The sequence below is a fragment of the Colletotrichum siamense genome (genome assembly GCF_013390195.1).
Source record: "Colletotrichum siamense strain Cg363 chromosome Unknown KSG_Cg363_contig01, whole genome shotgun sequence".
Lineage (NCBI taxonomy): Eukaryota > Fungi > Ascomycota > Sordariomycetes > Glomerellales > Glomerellaceae > Colletotrichum > Colletotrichum siamense.
The window spans coordinates 1544120-1563760 of NW_023501014.1; the positions used below are offsets into that span (position 1 = coordinate 1544120).

The window sequence follows — 19641 nt, forward strand, 5'->3', positions numbered from 1 at the left end:
CGAGAACGTGGTGTCAAGATAAACGAGTAGAAACGGCCAATCCCATCATCAATTCATTGCCGTCTGCCAAAAAGCATGCGCTGAATATGTGAACCTCCAATAAATCCAAACCCCCAAACGCCGAGTCTTTCGATTACGTTGTGAATTAGTGCAGCTCCAGCGGTGCGGAGATTGATCTACGCTCTTTCTCTTTAGCTTCCGTCATGGGCTTCGCATCGGTGATCCTGAGCCATTCGCCGTTGAAAGCGTTGATGAGCCAGTTGCTGAGTTCTAGACTACGTGTGAGCCAGTAGACCAAGATAACCAGGGAGATGGATACATACTATCGTAGACGATCTTGTTCGCGTTGTGAAAGTAAATGCCATGGTCGCTGTCAGGGAACACATGAACGTCGTAATTCTCAACGCCCTCGAGGTTGAGCTTGTCGAGAAGCGTGAGCGTGCTTTGGTAGTGTACGTTATCGTCGGCGACACCGTGCATCATCAACCAACGCACGTTGCCAGCGAGAGCAGACACATTGGTGACGGCCGTCTGCTGATACCCGTTCGGGTTCAGCTGCGGCGTGCGCATGTAGCGCTCTGTGTAGATGGAGTCGTAGAACCTCCAGTCGGTGACGGGGGCGACCGCCATACCGTAGCTGAACGTCTGGCCAGCGTCCATCTCGAGTGTCTTGAGGGTGTTGAAGCCGCCGTAGCTCCAGCCCCAGATGGCGATGCGCGAGGAGTCGACGTACTTCCGAGCCGCCCAGTTCTTCGCGGCGGCGATCTGGTCGTGCGCCTCCCAGTGGCCGAGCTTCTCGCGGACGAGTACGCGATTCTTGCGGCCGATGAATCCGGTGCCGCGGCCATCGACTGTGACGACGATGTAACCTAGTGCCGAAGCGACGTACGATTGGAAATCGACCGAGAACTTCTTCGCCACAGATTGCGAGCCAGGGCCGGAGTACTGGTGGAAGAGGACAGGGTACTTCTTCTTCTCGCTGAAGTGCGGAGGGCGGCGCTCGACATAGTTGAGCTCAACGTCGTCCACCTTGATGGTGCCGTACTTGAGAAGGGGAAGCTCGTATCTCTTGGCGTTCTCGGCTAATTCCTTGTTCTCCTCTACGATGTGCTCGTACTTGGTGGGGTTGCTGGGAGTGCTGACGACCTTTTGCCAGGGAACCTTGGGGCCGAGGTAAGAGAGGAGACTGAAGCCCGCGCCGCTGGAAAAGGAGATGTCATAGTAGCTCTCGAAGCTGGTGTCAGTGAAGGGCTTCATGTCAGTGCCGTTCAGGTAAACACTGTAGACATGGCGCTGGATGGAAGACTCCTTGGTAGAAACGAAGTACACTAGGTTGTTCTTCAGGTCAATTGCAGACGGGCCGCTGACTACCTCCCAGGGGCCGGAAGTGAGGTAGACAGGTTCAGGGTTGTCCATGGGAGAAAAGTACGCAATATGGTCACCGTTGTCGTGAACAACCGTATCGACATAGCCGTCCTCGGGGCGTCCGTTGGCAGGGTCCGCGGGGATGAACTGGGTTTCGTGGGAGATCTCAAACCACCCGCCGTCAATCTTTCCGACGTCAATAGTGTTGACAGTCTTGGCAGAGCGAGCGACAACATCGACAAGGACCACACGCATAATGTCACTCACGCGGTTGGTCTCCTTAATCAAGACCTTCTGGTTAGCCCAGAGAACCATGTTGATGAGTCGGTCGTCGTCGGGGAAAGCGTCGGTGATGTCAACCGAGAAGACATCGCCGCGGGCGACGTCGTAGAAGAGAATATCCACGACAGGGTTGTGACTGCCCGCACGAGGGTACTTGATGCGCTTCTCATCCGGGTAGGTCTCCTCGCCTTCGGGCTTCTTCTTGCCACTAGGTCTTGAGACGAAGTATTGCAGCGGGTACTCAGGGACACCCGTCTCGTTCGTGCGCAGGAACGCAATGTATTTGCCATCCTCTGAGAACCAGGTGGCGCTGTTACCGGCAAAGACTTCTTCCTCGTACACCCAGTCAGGAATACCGTAGAAGTACTCGGGCCCGCCGTCCTTGGTGATCTGAGTAACCTTCTTCGTGGCCAGGTCTCTGAGGTAGAGGTTGTTGTCCCTGGTGAAGACAATCGCATTGCTTTGAGGGCTCCATGTCGCAAGCTGCACGCGACCAGAGGCGTTGTCGGGGTCGAGTGGCTCGGTAGTCTGCGTCTCAACGTCGAAGATCCAGTACAGCGCAGTGAAGGAGTGGCGCCAGTTGTGCTCCCGGTCGGTCGAGACGAGGACCTTCTTCATGTCCTTGCTCGGACGGCCGTCGAAGGGCGTCAATTGACGGCCATTGTACTCGATCCATGGGTTCTTCATGAGCGTGCGGCTCTGAACGACGTCGGCAGATACCTGGCCAGCCGCCTTGTTGCCAGATCTGATGTCCTCCACGACGAGGTAGTCCTTACCCCGCGCACCTTGTTCCAGCAGCAGCCCGTCCTCCCCGTTCGGACCCTCGATCCAGCTGACCGAGTGGGAGTATGGCGACCAGAAGCCGGACATGACCTGGTCCAGCGTCACCGGTTTTCCGGACCCCCGCTGCGTCGCCGAGGGGTCGTGGTCAACCTTGCTCCCGTGCTGATATGATTTGTTCGTCAGGAAGACGAACAACGCGGTGCCCCACGCGAAAAGAAAGGCGATGCCCAGTATTAACAGCCCCTTCTTCAGCCCGCGATCCATACCCACGCGGCGCACAATGCCGCCGGCACCGGGGGCCATCAGCGGCCCTGTCTCGAGGTCATTGGTATCGGACTCCTTCAGGTCATTCTCATCGTCGAAGTCGTCGGGGTTGTCGGCGTATGCGCCGCGGGAAGTGGACGGAGCGCGGCGTCTTTGGGAGGCAGACGAGGAGGTGTAGGTTTGCTTCTCATTCTGTTCGTGCAGGCGGTCGAAGACGAGGCTCGTGGTGGAAACGGTCGAGATGGATGATTCGTGGGACATCCTGGGATCCTCGCTGTCGGTCGGTTGACGAGAGGCGGAGGCGGCGGATGGAGCGGCCATGGTGAGACTTGATATCTCGGCGAAATGGCGCCAAGGGAGAGCAGAGATAAGGTGGTAGAGGAGATGGGATCGAAACTACTTGGATTCGGTCGTGACTTGAAACGGCATGCTGTCTCGAGGCAGCTTCAGGCCTCTTTGGGAAATCGGGGTAGACGACGATGGCACATGGATCGGAGCGCGGGTCACGAGACGGAAGGGTGAAGACGGAGACGGAGAAGGGCTGGTATGTGTATGTACGTGCGAGTGTCGAGCCGAGTCAAGCCAGTGCCAGTGCCCAGAGTTGAGAAACAAACTACCTGACCCAGGTGTTTGGCGGATTGGAGACAAAGGGCAATGGGAAGCTGGAGGTGTTTGCTGCGCGATGGTGGGTGCGGTGCGTGCTTGCTGTGGGAGGTGGCGGGCCCCTGGTACTACAGTGAAATGGAAGTAGCTTAGCTGGCCTGGACTGGGTGCGAATGAGTTTGTCACAGCTGCAGGAAGGGCCCCCAAAAGCGACCCCAGACCAGGAACACCTTCTCCAATGGAACGGCACGCTCTATTCACGGATGCGGAGGGGCCTTGGCCCGTTTCAATTGTCACATTCCCACTCAGTGCTGGCCGGCCACCTGGGTCCATCGCTTATCTGCTTATCGCTCCATGCAGGCCTGTGTAGAAGGATTTTGGCTTGATGCAAGCTTATCCCCCAATTCATTTGGGGAAGGAACTTTGCGATGGTTTCCGTTCAATCTTCAAGCAAACATTTTGTGGACAATCAATTGGAGCTGGCTCATCTGCCGTGTTCGCCATAACGATTGGCGGTAGAAGGTGCAGGCAGACTAACTATCACCTCAGAAAACACACCATCAAATCCCAAAAAAGCTCCAAACAGTGGCATTGGTATCAAAAAACCCGCATCCCCCAGAATCACACCAAAAATGAAACCATCTCAACCCGCCAAGCCAACTTGAACCTCACCACAACCTCACCTATTCTTGTTCGCATCCCCCCCTCTCCTTACTGAGCGTCCTACGCATCAGCAAGCTGTGGCGCAACGGCCGCCTCCTCCTGGATCTTCTCCACCACGCACGCCGTCCCGTACGCACACGTCTGCGCAAACCCGCCCAGGTCCGACGCGTCGAACCGCAGACAGATGATTGCGTTCCCGCCCCGCTGCTTGCACTCCGTCACCACCCGGCCCAGCGCGTCGTTGCGGCAGTTGTACAGCATCGTCGTGAACCAGCGCAGCTCGCCGCCCGCGAGCGACTTGATCACCATGCCCAGGCTCGCCGCGATGTTGCGGCTGCGCACCGAGAGCCCGTAGACCGCGCCGAGCGTGCGGACGACCCGGTACCCCGGGATGTCGAACATGGCTGTAGGGGAAGTTGGTATGTGCTTGAGAACAGTGAGGGTGGTGACAACGACATACTGGTGGTGATTACCCCGCCGGTCTCTGTGAAGCAGTGCAGGTCCGAGAGCTCGGGTGGGATGTTGGCGACGTCGTCGGCCTTTACATCGCTTTTCCTGCCCATGAAGTTCATCTTCTCTGTTAAGGCGAGGTTGTACTGTGCGTGATTGATTGTATCTGAAGGCTGAGTGTATGCAGTCTGCGATGGCGATGATGAACAACAGCTTCACCACCCACAAAATGGGAAATCCCACCCAGTTTATATATACCCATGATCATGCGTGAGGTCTCGCAAAAAGCCTCATGCCCCTCCGTCGTTTTCTCATCAAATGAGGCCAGCAACGTGCCAGTAAGTCGGGCATAATCATCGCCCGGGCTTTACCGTCACAGGCACGGCCCCACTCGGCGCAAAGCCCCGCTTGCCATTGGGTCCCCGCCGCCGGACCGTATTTCGTATCTGCATCGACGAGAGACACGCGACGGTCCCGAGTGGCTGGTACATGCCCTGCGCCACCCCAAGTTCTTGCTCTAGCGACGGGTCATCTTGCATCGGTTTCCGGATTGGGTATTCGGTGAGGACTGCATAGCAGTCGACGATCGTCATCGTCGCGTGGATGCATCAAGGCCAGGCAGTCATTCTGACTTTGCGTCCAGATCCTAAGTTCATCGAAGAAGGGTCATGCCTTCAAGGTGCAGAGTAACATTTTGAATTATTCTGTTAAACGCCAGTGACGGTAACTTCCATAGCTAGTTGAACGTCGCATGTCCCATCACCACATAAAAGACACAACTGTCCCAACGGAGGTAGGTATGAATTTGCAATTTGACCTTCCCAGCTCTTCCCTCCCGTTGTTATCCTGTACCGGCGGGGGCTTTCGGAATACACACTGACGTATTCCAAAGGCTGGATACAGACCAAGATTTGCTTAAAAGACCGAATCATTGCCAGAAACAAGGATGATTTCGCGCGCGTATAGCGCTCATTGGTCAGACAGACAACGGACATCAAGGGGAGACTCAAAACATAGATTTGCTGCAGAAGTCACCTATTCGAAGCCTAGTCAAGCTTTTAAAGGATGAGGTAGTTAGGAATGCCGCGTCCGCCGGTTCACGAGGATCAATTTCCCAGGAGCTAACGTGTTGAGAGGGTCCAAGTTCAGCGCGACCCTTAGCTTGTAAAATACGTGATATGTTCACACATATTCTATGATGCCACACGCACAAAGTCACAATTGGATTGCGAAAGTCAAGAAAACCTATGGCAGAACCTGAAAAGCCCTCAAGGCCATTCGTGTGTTCCCCTTTGAACCCTTTTAGTGATCCGCTATTTACGTAGGCATTGAGGACTCTGAGCTTCATCTTGCTACGGAGTCGTGATGTGTTTCTCAACCTCACCTTCTCTCATCATTCCCATCATCTCAGATGTATTCTGCCCCTATGAATGAAACTTAATTATGTTTGAAGTTCAGTCATAAGCAACACGTAAGACTATTTACAAACTCGTTGTAGGCATCTTCAGTCGAGTTAAAAACACATGAAGCTTAAATTTCACAGCCGTCTGCAGACGGGTAAGCATTTTATTTGCCGCACTGTCAGAAATATTATGATGTGCCTTTTGGAGAAAGAAGATGAGACCGGCTTCCTCCATCAAATCTCGCTATAGGCTTTCCCAGCAAGACCCAAGATATTGCCTTTCTCAAGGTTTTTAAAAGCAGACTGTTCTTTCCATCTAGATCAGTATCACCAATGCATTCTGACAATAGTTCCATTACTCACAAGTTAATAGATTCGTACTAGTTTCCATTGCAAGACACTACCTCATAACTTACAGTCTGTTCTACAAATTTATTCTCATTAGCTTTCACTGTATGCGAGCATCGTCTTCTGCCGTCCCTTTCTAGTCTAGATGCACGTGTATATACTTACCAATACTTCGATCCATTCCATTCAACAAAACTACCCAAGACAGCACACGTTACTTTCACGTACAGTTTCTCAAGGCCGAGAAGCATGCGAAGTTGAAAATCTTTTTCGGCATCCGAAAGAGTGATTATCCAGCTTTGTTGAGAAAAAGATGACGAGCTCGGTATTTATCCAGATCATATGTCCCCTGTGCTCGTAGATACAGTTTTCGAGTTCATACCAACGTTGGAATAAATTGGGCATCCAGCTTGGAAGGTAAGTAAAACACACAAAAGCGATATGTGTTCAACGTCTCTGATACGCATCTTCTTTCGTTCAGCTCCAAGTATTCCGAGGGGTTCACCGGGAACATCGAACAATTAGACTGGTTTGACGCAGCCCCGCTTGAGCTGTCAGATAGTAAAAGTGCACTCAACTGAAACCCCAAGACAGTGTTTAGATTCTCCTCAGGACGTCTTGACGACCTGATTCTCATTTGCATTCGATCTCTCATCATAGTGGTCGCTGCATGTTTTGAAGACACATGTCAGCACGTCGCACCGTGCTCACGAGATACAGGGCAAAACTAACGTCATGGTAGCCACGCAAAAGAAAATGTGACAATGCGAGATCGCCAGCAGTCATCTACCAGTGTTCCGTGATACAATCTTAGAGATCGCCACTCGCTAGGATCGAAAAACACAGATGTTCCGACTTCTCGGAGCCAAGCCCCCGTTCTTGCCTAGAACAGACAACACCGACATACGGCACCCAACCTCATCAATGACCCAGACCGTCCACATGTACTGGCATAAAAACACAACATCAATCCCCCATCCTCGCCAATTCCTCAAACCATCTCCAAATCACCAAATCAATCCCCATAACCCGCGGCCTTCAAAATGCACCCCCTCACACTCCTAATCCTCGCAACACCAGCCCTCTCAGCAACCCTAACCTGCCGCTCTCTCATCCGGTGCCCCATAATCTTCGACGGCCGCGTCCCCTCCACCGCCGTCCCGACCGACTTCGACACCCCGAACGGCGGCGGCTGGAACCCCTTCAACCCGTCCTACGTCAAGGGCAACGCCCTCCTCTGGTCCGACATCGTCCTCCTCCCGTCGGTCCCCGCCTCCCGCTTCGACGCCGCCGCCGGCTCGCGCGCGGTGGAGGTGACCATCTCCGACGAGAGCATCTTCATGAGCCAGCGCGGGTTCCGCCGCGCGGGGTTGCAGTTCGCTGCCGACGCGAACACGGGCAGCCCCGGCGGCGAGGGGGCGAAGACGCTGCACTTCAGCGTGCGGCAGGACGCGCAGAGGCCTTTGAACCTGACGCATGAGTACCTGGTAACGTCACACCCGATTCTTGATGAGTTTGCGCGGGAGCGGGTGTGCTAACGGAACGTGGGGGAGTTAGAACGTCTGGCACGAGACGGCGGCGTACGACGCGAACCAGTTCAACTTCCAGACCGGCACCATCATCGGGCAGCCGGGCTTGCCTGAAGATAACTTCAAGCTGCTGGACCGGGAGAACCGGCTGGTGTGGTCCACGCCGATGGCCACGGACGGTTCGTGGCAGAATTTTGCCCTGACGCTGGACTTTGATCAAAAGTGAGCTCCCCCGAAGTACTGACCTTTGGGCTGAGAAAAGGACACTGACGGGACATTAGCACGATCCAAGTCTGGTACTCCGCCAACGACGAGCCGCTGCAGAAATCAGGGGACATCATCTCAGCTAACCTCGCCGGCGAGGGCCAGTACCAGATCGGCATGCTCAAGAAGCCCACGGGGACCGACGACGTGGTGAACTCGGGATACCAGGAGAGCGGTCTGGACGAGGGCCAGATCTACGGCGGCATCTTCATCGAGGACAGCGCAGGCGGCTGCGTATCCGTATGAACTACCAACGCGACGGCCGCTGCTCGTTCTCTTATCTACTCTTTTTAATCTACTGTCTATGTCTATATCTATAAATGGCACACCACATCATCTTGCGTGCAATCGTCACTCGCGCACATCAACAGCCGTGAAACTCGCCTTCAACGGCGCAATACTAATCACCCCATTCACAGAAGCCCACAGGTCCTCCCCCTCGGGACTCTCCTCGGCCTGCTTCTTGACATCAGCCAGCTGCGGCGCCCAACGGAACCGATACTCCCTCCCCAGCGCCGCCTTCTCGGGATCCGCAGCAGCCGGACTGAACAGCCCGCCGGTGACCCACTGGCCCCGCGCCGTCGTCGTCATCCGCACCGGCGCTCCCGCGACCCCCGGCACCATCGGCACGTTGACGCTGTACACCTCCACGCCGGGGTGCCAGTCCTTCGCCAGCTCGCCTACCAGCGCCGCGGCGCGCACGCACGCCGCCCGAATAGTCCCGTCGGGCTGCGGCTCCTTGCTCCCGAAGCTGAGCGCGACGGCGCGGCGCCCGCACTGCGCGGCCTCCATCGCGCCGCCGACGGTGCCGCTGCCAAGCGCCCACACGGTGCTCGCGTTGCGGCCGTGGTTCGGCCCCGAGACGACGAGGTCAAAGTCCGCGGGCGCGAAGCCGGCGTGGAAGAGCCCGAGCTGGGTGCAGCTTGCGGGCGGCCCGTCGACGACCAGCCAGCGGTGCAGACGGTCGTCGGGCTTGTCCTCGCAGCCGACGGGGCAATGGGTCGAGGAAAAGGAGGCAGGGCAGATACTGGCGGCGGTGAGGGTCTTGCCGACGGCGTGCGCCTTGCCGATCCAGGAGAGCGGACGGTCTGGGATGACGACGACGGCCTGGTGGCCCGCCTCGTGCAGGGCGGCGAGGAAGGGCGCGAAGTAGGGCGAGACGGCGGACGGGGGCCCGTCGTCGTTGACGAGCTACGGGCAGTGCATCAGTCGGCGGTGGTCGAGGATGCCCGTTGCGGGTTTGGTTGTGTAAAGGGAATTACCAAGAGCCGCATGTTTTCTGCTTGTCGCAGGTCGCCGATGTCCTACCGGAAGGGGGAGATAGGTCCTTGCCGAAGGTCAGGCTGGCTGGCGGGAGGAAGAGAGAGACAGAGAATGCGTTTAGTAGTCTGGGACTTCTTGGAGTGAAGCAGGCGGAGGCGGAGCAACAAAGAGTGCAAAAGAAGGCGACCGAGGCCAAGATCAGGCTGCCGAGAAGAGGTTCCGCGGTCGGAAGGTGGACGGGGTGGTGTTGTTGGTCAGACAAAACTGCGATTCAAATGTTATCTCACTGATTGGGTAGGGTTTCAAAGCCGAACTCGGTTAGCGGTGTTGCCATTTTAAGTGAGGCATATTAGTGAGCTGGTCAGGCATAACATCACTAAGATATCATGTATAAGTCCATAGTAAAGTGCCATACACTCTTTAACAACTTCAATTCCCAATAGAGAATTTTGGTATTGAAAATTGCTAGCAGCTATGTTGCTGCTGCGGCCTTGATGGCCCTCGTCTCCCGCCTGTTCTTCTTGCACTTCCGCACACAGCACCACACACACGAGCTGATCATGAGAGCCCCGATGATGGGCATTCCAACCATCAAGAACCACAGCACACCCTGGCGCATGTACTGGACGCCGTTGTCCACCTTGTTCGCGTCGTCTCGGCCTTTGGGAGTTTTCTCACCGGGCGTCCACGTGTGCACCCTCATGCCGCTGGTCAGCGTCGGCAGCTTGGGCGTCAACGTCGCCGTGTCAGATTTGGCCCAGGTCACGATCCAGGCATCGTGCACCAAGGTTCTTGGTCCCGACCTCGTGCCTGCGGTTGTCCACTCTGATTTTGCACATAGGGGAGCCAACGTTGAGAGGCTTCTCAAAGTTTGGGTCCCCAAGCGATCGAAGCCGCTAGACCGATGATTTTGGTCAGCGGTTTAGCTCTTGTTATTTGAAGAAGAGGGACAATGGCGGACCTCTGGCAGCAATGAGCCGTCGAGACCACTCGGGTTATAGGCTCGGCCATGTCGTTGTAAACCCATCCGTCGGGACATACGCCCGGTCTAAACCTGAGACGGTGCTCCGGGGCAAAGCTGTCCCACCCAGAAGGATAGCATGTCGCCGCGGGGCTGGAAATGGTGTACTCTTGTGTGACGGTGGTGCCCCCGTACATTTCATAGGACACGGTGCTGGTCGTCCACTGGGACGCGCAGTCTGACGGCTCCACCCATGGCGTGGTGATTGTGAGCAGTGAGATCGAGGTGGGTGTTGTTGTCGCGTTGCTGGTCGTTGTCGTTGTGGCGGTGAGAGACATCTTTTTTGGTTGGAGAAACCAACAGGGCGAGCGACAGACGTTGGGTCAAATGTCACGAGGTGCTGGCTCTCTTATATTCACCAGTAATTGTGTGTTGGGGTTCATGTGCCAAGGCGGCAAAGCAAGCGAACGAGGGAAGCGCAACGGGGAAGGAGAGAAGTGGTTGATTTCCAGAGCCAGTTCGTCTATGTCCACACGAGACTTCATATTGAAACCCCGAGAAATGTAAATCGTACCATCCGCTTGTTGTCGAGATCATACGCTTGTTGTCGAGATGGCCGATATGAGAGGTGTCGACGGAGGTGTTAGTTAGGGAGTGTTGACCATGAAACGGGCAAATTCACACTTGCCGGCAAGAATTAGCCCCAATCTCATGACGATATCCCAGACCGAAGTTAAAGAACAGAGCCAGTCAAAGCATGGCCATTAAGTAAGGTAGGCATTGGTGTTGAAAAATGGCTTCATTCAAGTAAGATGCCACTCACATTTGCAGCTTGGATCATGAAAGAGACACTCAAACTTCAGTTGCTTATGATCGTAATAAGCCCAAGTACAAGTCAAATTGGCAACTTTCCCCCTAATAAATTGCTCAACTAGAGCGTTCCTAAGACGTTTAGAACGAGGACGCGATATCGCCTGTAGCCCAAGGCTGCTTTTATGGTATTGCATCGTCCAATGGGACTTATTACAAGCCATGGTGGCACAAGGATTACCTGCGTGGTACGTCTCTGGACGGTGGGTCGTTCTTAGGTATCATCAATCTTAGAGCGGCGACACACAGGATGGCTCAATCAGTGAGACAGTTGTGCTTGGGCAAAGAGGTATGACGCGCTAGGTGACCCGAAGAGGAACGAGAGGCTTGTTTCGATAGGGCAAGATTGAATTTCCCTCAAAGTATGTGCGAGCTTCCCCCAAGAGAGACAGAGAACGGCCTTGACTTTGTCCGCTGAAAGTGTGAATCATTCACCCATGACCGATTACGGCGCCGGGAAATCAGACGGGGCAACATTGGATGAACGGGACCCTCCATCATGATGGGAAACAAGATTCGGCCAGTAGACAGAGCCAGATAAATAATGCCTCAGCTCAGATGACTACCTAACCGGGCCTAACCCATACCCTGCTGCTGCATGCATAGAAGGACGATGGAAGTCCTGATCGAAGGATGATGACAGGGACTCAGACGAGGCATCCCTGGCAGTGCGCCTCGTGGTTTGCCCAGCGCGCGCCCTGCCTTGGTGCGGCTTTAGCGCAGTGGAACGCTGATCGAGAAAAGTACCGCACGTTTTCCCCATTGTGTCGACCGCCCACTAAAACCCGTCGCCCTGTGTCGGGTCCAGGAAGCCCTTCCCCGGGGGGAGCATCATAGGCCGCATTAGTGCTCTTTCCATCGCTGGAACACACCGAGAGGTGCACGTCGATGCTGCCCAGCTGCTGGTTGGTCCTCGTTCCCGTCCCAGCAGCGCACTAAACCCGCTAGCGGAAAGGGACCGTACAGCGACAGGCGGACGGGACCACCTCCAGCTGCCATCAGTGACTTACACCTGTCCTGGTCCCCACCCACACTACCACTGACACCAATGCACCTCACCTTCCAAGGCGCCAATCCAATGCCAGTCTCTCCTTCTGACCACTCACCTTGCACCGTCACCTTCAGACACATGTCACTGCGCATTTGCAACCCAATCAAGGCGATGGGCGTTGCCTTGCTGGGCTGGGCAAGACGAGGCTGCACAACGATAGAAGGCAGACACGGGACATAATAAGATGGACGACGCTTCCTTCCCCCCCGCGCGCGGCCGTCTAGGTTCCCCCTCTCGCCACCACCCACCTCAAAAAGAAGGAAACATTCTACAAACACAGCCCACTTTGTCGAGAAGTGGCTTCATCATCATCCGTACATCATCAGACACGAAGATACTCGAAAAGAAGAGGAAGCCAGCGCGTGGGCATGGCACACAGGACTAACCAGCGCGACGACGCCTCGGCATGGGCCGGGCAGCCTGGTGCCCGCGACGGCATCCAGCCGTTTAACCTCTACTACCACCCTGCGATCGTGGATGACTTCTATCTCCCCGACACCGATGTGCCAAGGAACCCTCAGTTGTCGATCCAGTACGTGCCTAACACATACACGGACATACCAAGGTAGAGCAGATGCTGACTACCTCTAGGGCTTTCAACGCCGACCTTCCCTCCCTTCCCGACCCGAAGAACCAAGGTCCTGATCTCGGTCAGTCTTCCAGGTCCTCCTCTGACAGAATAACTGCTGATTATCTCCTCGCAGACGCACAGCTCTCAATTGAACTCCTCATCGGGGGCGGCTCGTCCTTTGAGAATAAGGACCTCGGCCATGGCGCCGCCGGCCCGTCATCACACGGTCTCGCCCGCAGCATCAGCCAAGCCAGCTCGCACGGGAAGGACGACATCGAGTCGGTGACGTTCAGCCAGAGCGACTTCGCCGAGAGCTTCGGTAACTTCAACCCACTCAATAGTGCCACCACAAGCGTCTCCGAGTACATCGTGCCGTCGATAGAGAGCAGCCCCGGCGTTGTCCAGAGACCCTTCCTCAACGTCCAGACAAATAGCGCCAGTCCGTCACTGAACACGCTGGGATTCTCAGCCAGCTCTTCGCCCGCCTCCACTCATGGGTTTCCCACGAACACTTTCAACTTCCAGACCACGCCGACAAGCGCTCCCCGACAGAGTGTCAGCGCCCTCTCCGCCGGCCTGTCGAGCCACTCCCACCTTCCTAGTCCCGCCTCACCATTCTATGAGGACTGGAGCGCGCAATTCTCTGAAGATGGAAACGCGAGTCTCAGCCAGTCATGGGGCGCTACCCTTCCATCTGGAGACTTTCCATTGTTCACCGATGGACAGTCTCAGCCTTCGCTGGTCATCCACCCGCCGGAAACCACAAACATGTTTGAACAATTCGAGGACTTCAACATTCCCGGACCCTCCCCAGCCTCGGGAATACATCCCATCGACCACACTTCCACCAACAGCTTTACCTTCCAGAACACTAGAACGCAAAATTTTCGAGATATGAGGCCGTCGGTACCATTCAACCCGACCGACGACCGCCTGGAGGTCCCGAGACAGAGACCTCGCCGTTCATCAGACTATACCCGGCCGGGCAATCCTCTGTCGTCACAAGCACGGCGAGTACATAGACCAGTAGACCCTAGAACAAACCGTCCCCGCAGCCATACTGCACTGCCGCCGCCAAACCGATCATCCATGATACAGTTGCCGCGCGCAAGCCAGGAGCATATCATAGCCTCCTCGACAACCACAGCACCTGTACAAATTCGCTCCCGTTCCAAAAAGCCGGAAGCCGCAGCTGCCCCCTTCCCAAGCACAAGCCCAAAGGGTCCCGCCCGTGGACGCCGCAACGGTCCCATGGAAGCAAAATCTCGCGAGCAGGCCAAAGATACCCGCAACAAGAAGACGGTCTGTATCCGCTGCAAGTACTCAAAACAGGGTTGCAGACGGGTCGACAACTCCCCAGACAGCCCCTGCGTCCAGTGTGAAAAGCATGGCTGCTCTAGCAAGTGGCCGGGCCCCTGCGAGTTGGCCCATTTCGAGGACTTAGTCCTCTCGAGGTCCTGCAACTACGTCTCCCAGCGCGCCATCAACCACCTCTCGCTCGACGGAACACGACGCATCCGCATTCCTCTACAGCGCGTCTTTCCCCTCGACGACGTCATCGCCGCGCTGGACACCCCCTGCGACTTTGACATCCGCGTTCACCAAGACAACCGGCCCGTCTACACCCTCAACCTCCAAAAGTGCCACGAGTATCTCCTCACCCTGAAGGCTCAGATCGGCGGCGGCAGGACAGACCGGAGCCCGAGCGCCTTTATCGACAGGGATCTCGTCCAACTCGACGCGGACTGGGAGGCTTGCATGGACAATGTCGTGACCGACGATCCCCTCGCCCTCCTCTGCGCCATCCACAACATGCCCTCCCGCGCTCGCTACTCTTACGTCTACAAGACCCACGTCCACCTTCCCGAACGATTCCTGGACCCAGAATCCCCTTCCGACGCCGGCCCTCTCCAGCTCGCTGCCCAGCTCGCCCGCGTCATCTGTCGCAAGGTCGAGGTCAAGGCCTATACTTACCTGCAGCGCGCGCTGTACAAGTCCACCGAACCCAAGGTCAAGGAGGAGGAGCTACTCCCGCTGCTGCGTCGGGTGGGTTGCATCCTTGCCAGCCTGCGGTGGCGTCTCGCATGGTGGACTGTGATGCCCGGGAACCCGCCCGAGGCGCGCGACGAGGATGGGACGCGGGCGGAGTGTCAGAAACGGGTGTACAATCTCTGCCGCAGGCTTTACTTTCACTATTGTAGTGCAAGACGGAGGCTGGCCACGTGGTCGACGGTAGACTCGCTCAGGGGCGTGTGGTCGCTGTACCCAGACACGGACCGCAAGGTGTTGGATGCTTTCCCTGGGGATGAGACTAGCGAGGCGTTTGAGGAATGGCTGGCTAAGGGCCAGGGGTTGATTTATGAGGCTGGGGCGTCGCGAGTGCTAAGGCCCGTGGGGTTGCCTACGTCAGTCTGCTTTTGAATTGTGGTTTTTTGTCTGCTTGTTTTGTATAGGAATACCCCTTTTTTTCATGGGACGGGCATGAAGCTCTAGGACAAGAGGAGGACAGTGGAAAACAGCACACTCGCTGCCAAAGGCGAGCAGTTGTACGAGATACCATAGACGGCGTTTGGGTATACAGATACCAGGATCGGGCTACATATAGACTTTTCCTGATTTCGCAATCAACATCAAGTCTTCATTGAACTCAGCTTTGGAAGTAATGGCGTTTCCAATGTAGCGGGCGAACAATCGAAGTGGAAGAGCACCTCCTTCTGTGATGCTATTCCATTCCCGTGATGTATGCTTCTCAGCTGATGTACTATACCGCCTGCGAAGCATTGGAATATCTAGGGATAAGCACGAAGTGATGATGGAGAGAAGAGCTTAGTGTCATGGACATCGATGAGACGTCACACGGAAGCGTTGTTGTCAGGGCTTTGCTCTGCATCAAGGCGTCAATCTTAGGTACCCGAAGGTTCACACAACTGCAAATTCCAACCACATATTTCCGGTTTGTCAGTAACAACTGGGGCCTCGAAACCTTTTTAACCTCGCCATTTCGCCATTTCTCCGGGAATCCATACTACATGGATAGGAATGGGCGAGGGATCATTGCCATCAGAGGAGTTATCAGAAATCGGGCTGGGCTCTCTATAAAACAAAGCCCAGACGATGAATTTCGAGAACCAGGCCAATCACTTCCCAGATCTTGGTCTTTCTAGGTGATTTGAAGCCATTCAAACGCTGTCTCTCTCTCTCTCTCTCTCTCTCTTTGACAAGATTCTAGGCTCAGGGGCGCGGTTGAGTCTTGCGCGTCACAAGATCTAGTCCAAGTCGTCGGGTACGACGGTGCTTTTCTCGCGAATACGTGACAAGCAGTCGAGACAGTGGATGTTTATAAGATGGGGTGTGTGCCCCTGAGACTGGCCGGGGGTCTACTCGGAATCACAACTGGGCTGCCTTAAGAGCCAAAGCTTTTACTTGCGCTCGAATGCAACTTCAGGGACACCCTACACTATTGCTTGAAGTAGAATAGGTGATTGAGAAACACACTGTTTTATGTTATAATAACTGTCTCATATGGTGGTCCAGCTGAGCGAGTTCTGGCCGTATATAAGATCGATCAGTTATTACTGGTAACTCCCAAGCCGCAGATACCATTGTTGCCACAACGTCTGTTCATGCGTCAAGTCTACGCTGACGAGCCAAAGTATCGGGAGAAACCCTGCTTGCCAATCAGTTGTGTTCAGACGCCATATTCGTAGGGTAAGCACATGTGTTCCCGAATACCTCCATGACAGATCATACCAGAGATGGCTGACTACATCGAGACGTAATGCGCCTGTGGATACGGTGCACGCTTTCCTCGCTTCTCAGCTTCTCATGCGCGAGGCATATTGATTGCACTCTTGTACAAAGTCACATGGAGAGACACACAGCATTTGGCCTGTTTTCGTCTCTGTCAAGCTCCTAAGCGAACCTGTTTTATACATCACCCAGAGACCTAGGCGTCGTTCTTGGGTATCAAGAAGGCTCAGCGCTACTTTCAAACAACTGCAAGCACAATTAATCACAAGGCGAGCATCTGTATTTACCTTTGGCATCAAAGACTGCAACGATCCCAGACGATCAGTAGACAGCACGAGATAGCATCTAACATAAGCGGTGTTCAACGGCAAGGGATCATGTAGTCTTGCGCATATGCTGTGTGAATAACTGACAGTCAGCAAAGAGGAATGGCAGTATCAGCCTGGAGTTGAGTGTGGTAATAGTTGAGGCAATAATTATTGAACTGCTATATTGTTGAAATAGGAGGTCGCCTTTTTCAATCACATTACAATGCACGTTCAATTGGTGCTTTGGGTGCTGCTCTAAATTCTGTGCACTTCAGTTCTTTTATAATCCAACGGCACTGCGGCCTTCAACGTTCAATTACATACATACCGAGAAGTGTATAAACCTCCTCAAGTATGGAGGCTGTGTGGCTCTTGCCTCACAGGCAAGATACGAGCGAAAGAACACCGAGGAGTGTGAGTGCTTAGGGTAAATCATGGGAAAATCGAAATCGTGTAGAGCTTTTGGACTTGCTCGAAGCTACTGGGTTCAACGAAGCCTTGCTGGGGACGAATACCAGGGAGACGAAATCAAGTTGTGACGAACAGCACTCTTCATAGCCGCTTTGAGACGACCAAGTGATGTTGTTTGCGATTCATGTATTAAGGCACTAAGACGAATTATATTTGAAGTGGTGTAGCTGGCGCGAAACGATAAAGTATATAACTGATTAGAGGGCTTCTGAATCTTGGCGCGGGGCAATGATGCTAACGCTGAAGAATATGAGAATCAAAGCAACTTCTCTACTTGGGGTTCTAGAATCTCTATAATCTCTGATCAAGCTATGTTCTAGGTAATACTATATAATTCAGAATTAGGTATACCTATCGCTGCGGTGAATACATCCCTAACGGCAGGACTGCAGTACACCGACGTGGATCTCAGACTGCCAAATCTCTAAGAGGCTCGTTATGACCCCTATGCCTTCCCGGAACATCATTTTCTTTGTAAAATTGTGCAACCTTAGCACAGACTGATCGAATTCTGGTGGGATTTCCAATCAGTGATATTGATGAGCTCTCAATTTATACTAGAAAATGAGTTGTGGCTGTCGTGCCTCGTCTGAGTCGCAACCGTGGGGTTTTCACGATGCATTTGTGTTTGTATCAGCCGCAAGTTGTGTACCTCATCGGATTTATCTATGGTTGTTTAGCATGACATAGCTTATGTTAGAACCTCGTGTTTGCCTTTTCTTTCTGTCCTAACCATCACGCAGGAGCTGCTAACATCTGTGTTACTTTCACCATCGTCGAAAAAGCAATTGAGAGTAACTATAAAATACGCCCCCAGGGCTCGAAGAGAGTCCGACAGAGCCAATATACGTCACCGCTGTTCTCGAGTGGTTTGAGATAGAGCCTCGCAAACAATCGATTCGGTGAGCTGAAGCATTGCGCAGCGTTACACAACAGACAGCTTCATCAGTCGAGGACGGGGTTCGCATGTCTGAAGTATTCTGTCTCAATATCACCGTCAATACTCCCACGATACTATGGAGGGTGAGAGACGTCGAAACCTCCTATGCCTGTGTGAATGATTATCGTTGTCGTCATCCACGAGTTCGTTAACAACAGAGCCTCTGATTTGAATGCAGAGGCCATTAAGACGTAAGTCAAATTGGGAGCTTGCTCAAGAATTGGCTCGAATAACACTCCAGAGAAGAAACAGGATTTGAATATTTTTATATCCCCTGCTCAGTACTCACGACTCAGTAGTCGTGGCCGCGTATCTTTGTCCGTCACCTCACAGTGGCGGTGGCATCACGGCCGGCCAAGGTGGTGAAGACTCACGAGAACTTGCTTTTTCCTTAAAAGATCGACCTGATGGCGAAAGATTTAAGATTCACAGCAACACAATTTGGATACGTCGAAGAAAGTTTCGGCACTGCAACCACTCCCGCTAAAAATCATGACTTCGACGATGGCCCCATGCCTTTAGTTGAAATTACAGTTTGTCAGAATGTAGCCAGGCGAGCTTGATATCGCCTTTGCGACCGAATAACTCAGACTTCTCACAAGACAGAGGTGAAAGAGGATACCTAGTCAGATCTGAGGAAGATGTTCACCGTTCCATGACTCCTTATCAAGTAATGTCAGGGGATCGTCGACGCCCGAAGTCGAAATGCTTGAAAGCTTCCCCATCGGTTCGAACATTATGTTACGCCAAGCCAAATGGATTGGAACGCTCAGTTTTCTTTTATAAAGCGCTGTAATATGTCATTTTACTTCTCGGGATTGGAGGAGCAAGTTCTTATTTATAGAACCGTGGGAACTTCAACTCCTCTAGGCTTTAAAAATCCGAAGGTGTTAACTAGTTATTGTTTTACTCCCACTTGCATTCAATATACCCTCAACCACAGATATAGAGAAGCTTTCAAGCCGAGTCCTTCTAGAATAGACGAGACCTGTTATCTATAGCTCGCATCCTTACGCACTTTCAAGGTTTAAGAGATCTTTCTGAGAGGTACTGCTTCCTATTCTAACTTGTTTACGTTCTCAAGTCTACCTTCAGATAGTTTTTCGAACTACCTGGTGTAATTCTCTAGACCAGCAATAGCGGTGCAACATCACACCTTAGGTGAGTGCTGGACTATTGCTGGTCCAGATTGACTGATGTAGTCGAATATACTACCCGCAGGTATACCTCGGAAACAACCAAAGTAATGATCCATAGAAAGAACGTTATTCGAAAGATGGAGTGAGCTTCCAGCGCGTCTTGTGCGACGAAGAGCCCAGGAAACCACCGAGAAAGACGCTATCAACCGACTCGAAAGGCAAGAGATTTACATTGGCCTGGAAGGTGTTCTAAAGAAGAAGGAACATTAATATACTTGAATCATTCGTCCTTGCTCGGCTCTTCATGATGGCTGACAGTTATCTAAATACGTCCCATACTTATTTGATGGATTTGAATAGACTG

The 19641-nt window shown here is 53.7% G+C and overlaps 5 protein-coding genes across 5 annotated transcripts; 2 read left to right on the forward strand and 3 right to left on the reverse strand.

Moving 5' to 3' along the window:
* Positions 1–145: 145 nt before the first annotated feature.
* DAPB (putative dipeptidyl-aminopeptidase B) lies at positions 146–3015 on the reverse strand (the record flags this gene model as incomplete). Its single annotated transcript, XM_036632232.1, has 2 exons — positions 146–270; positions 324–3015. The coding sequence occupies 2 exons, from the start codon at positions 3013–3015 to the stop codon at positions 146–148; spliced, it is 2817 nt and encodes a 938-aa protein (XP_036502243.1).
* Positions 3016–4020: 1005 nt separating this feature from the next.
* On the reverse strand, positions 4021–4532 carry CGCS363_v000384 (UPF0145 protein; the record flags this gene model as incomplete). Its single annotated transcript, XM_036632233.1, has 2 exons — positions 4021–4364; positions 4421–4532. 2 exons carry the CDS (start codon positions 4530–4532, stop codon positions 4021–4023), a joined length of 456 nt encoding a protein of 151 aa, XP_036502239.1.
* Positions 4533–7203: 2671 nt separating this feature from the next.
* On the forward strand, positions 7204–8199 carry CGCS363_v000385 (uncharacterized protein; the record flags this gene model as incomplete). Its single annotated transcript, XM_036632234.1, has 3 exons — positions 7204–7647; positions 7718–7911; positions 7971–8199. 3 exons carry the CDS (start codon positions 7204–7206, stop codon positions 8197–8199), a joined length of 867 nt encoding a protein of 288 aa, XP_036502238.1.
* Positions 8200–9688: 1489 nt separating this feature from the next.
* Positions 9689–10515, reverse strand: CGCS363_v000386 (uncharacterized protein; the record flags this gene model as incomplete). The annotated part of the gene is made up of 2 exons (XM_036632235.1): positions 9689–10112; positions 10178–10515. The coding sequence occupies 2 exons, from the start codon at positions 10513–10515 to the stop codon at positions 9689–9691; spliced, it is 762 nt and encodes a 253-aa protein (XP_036502241.1).
* Positions 10516–12466: 1951 nt separating this feature from the next.
* CGCS363_v000387 (uncharacterized protein) lies at positions 12467–15090 on the forward strand (the record flags this gene model as incomplete). The annotated part of the gene is made up of 3 exons (XM_036632236.1): positions 12467–12630; positions 12690–12748; positions 12803–15090. 3 exons carry the CDS (start codon positions 12467–12469, stop codon positions 15088–15090), a joined length of 2511 nt encoding a protein of 836 aa, XP_036502240.1.
* Positions 15091–19641: the final 4551 nt, after the last annotated feature.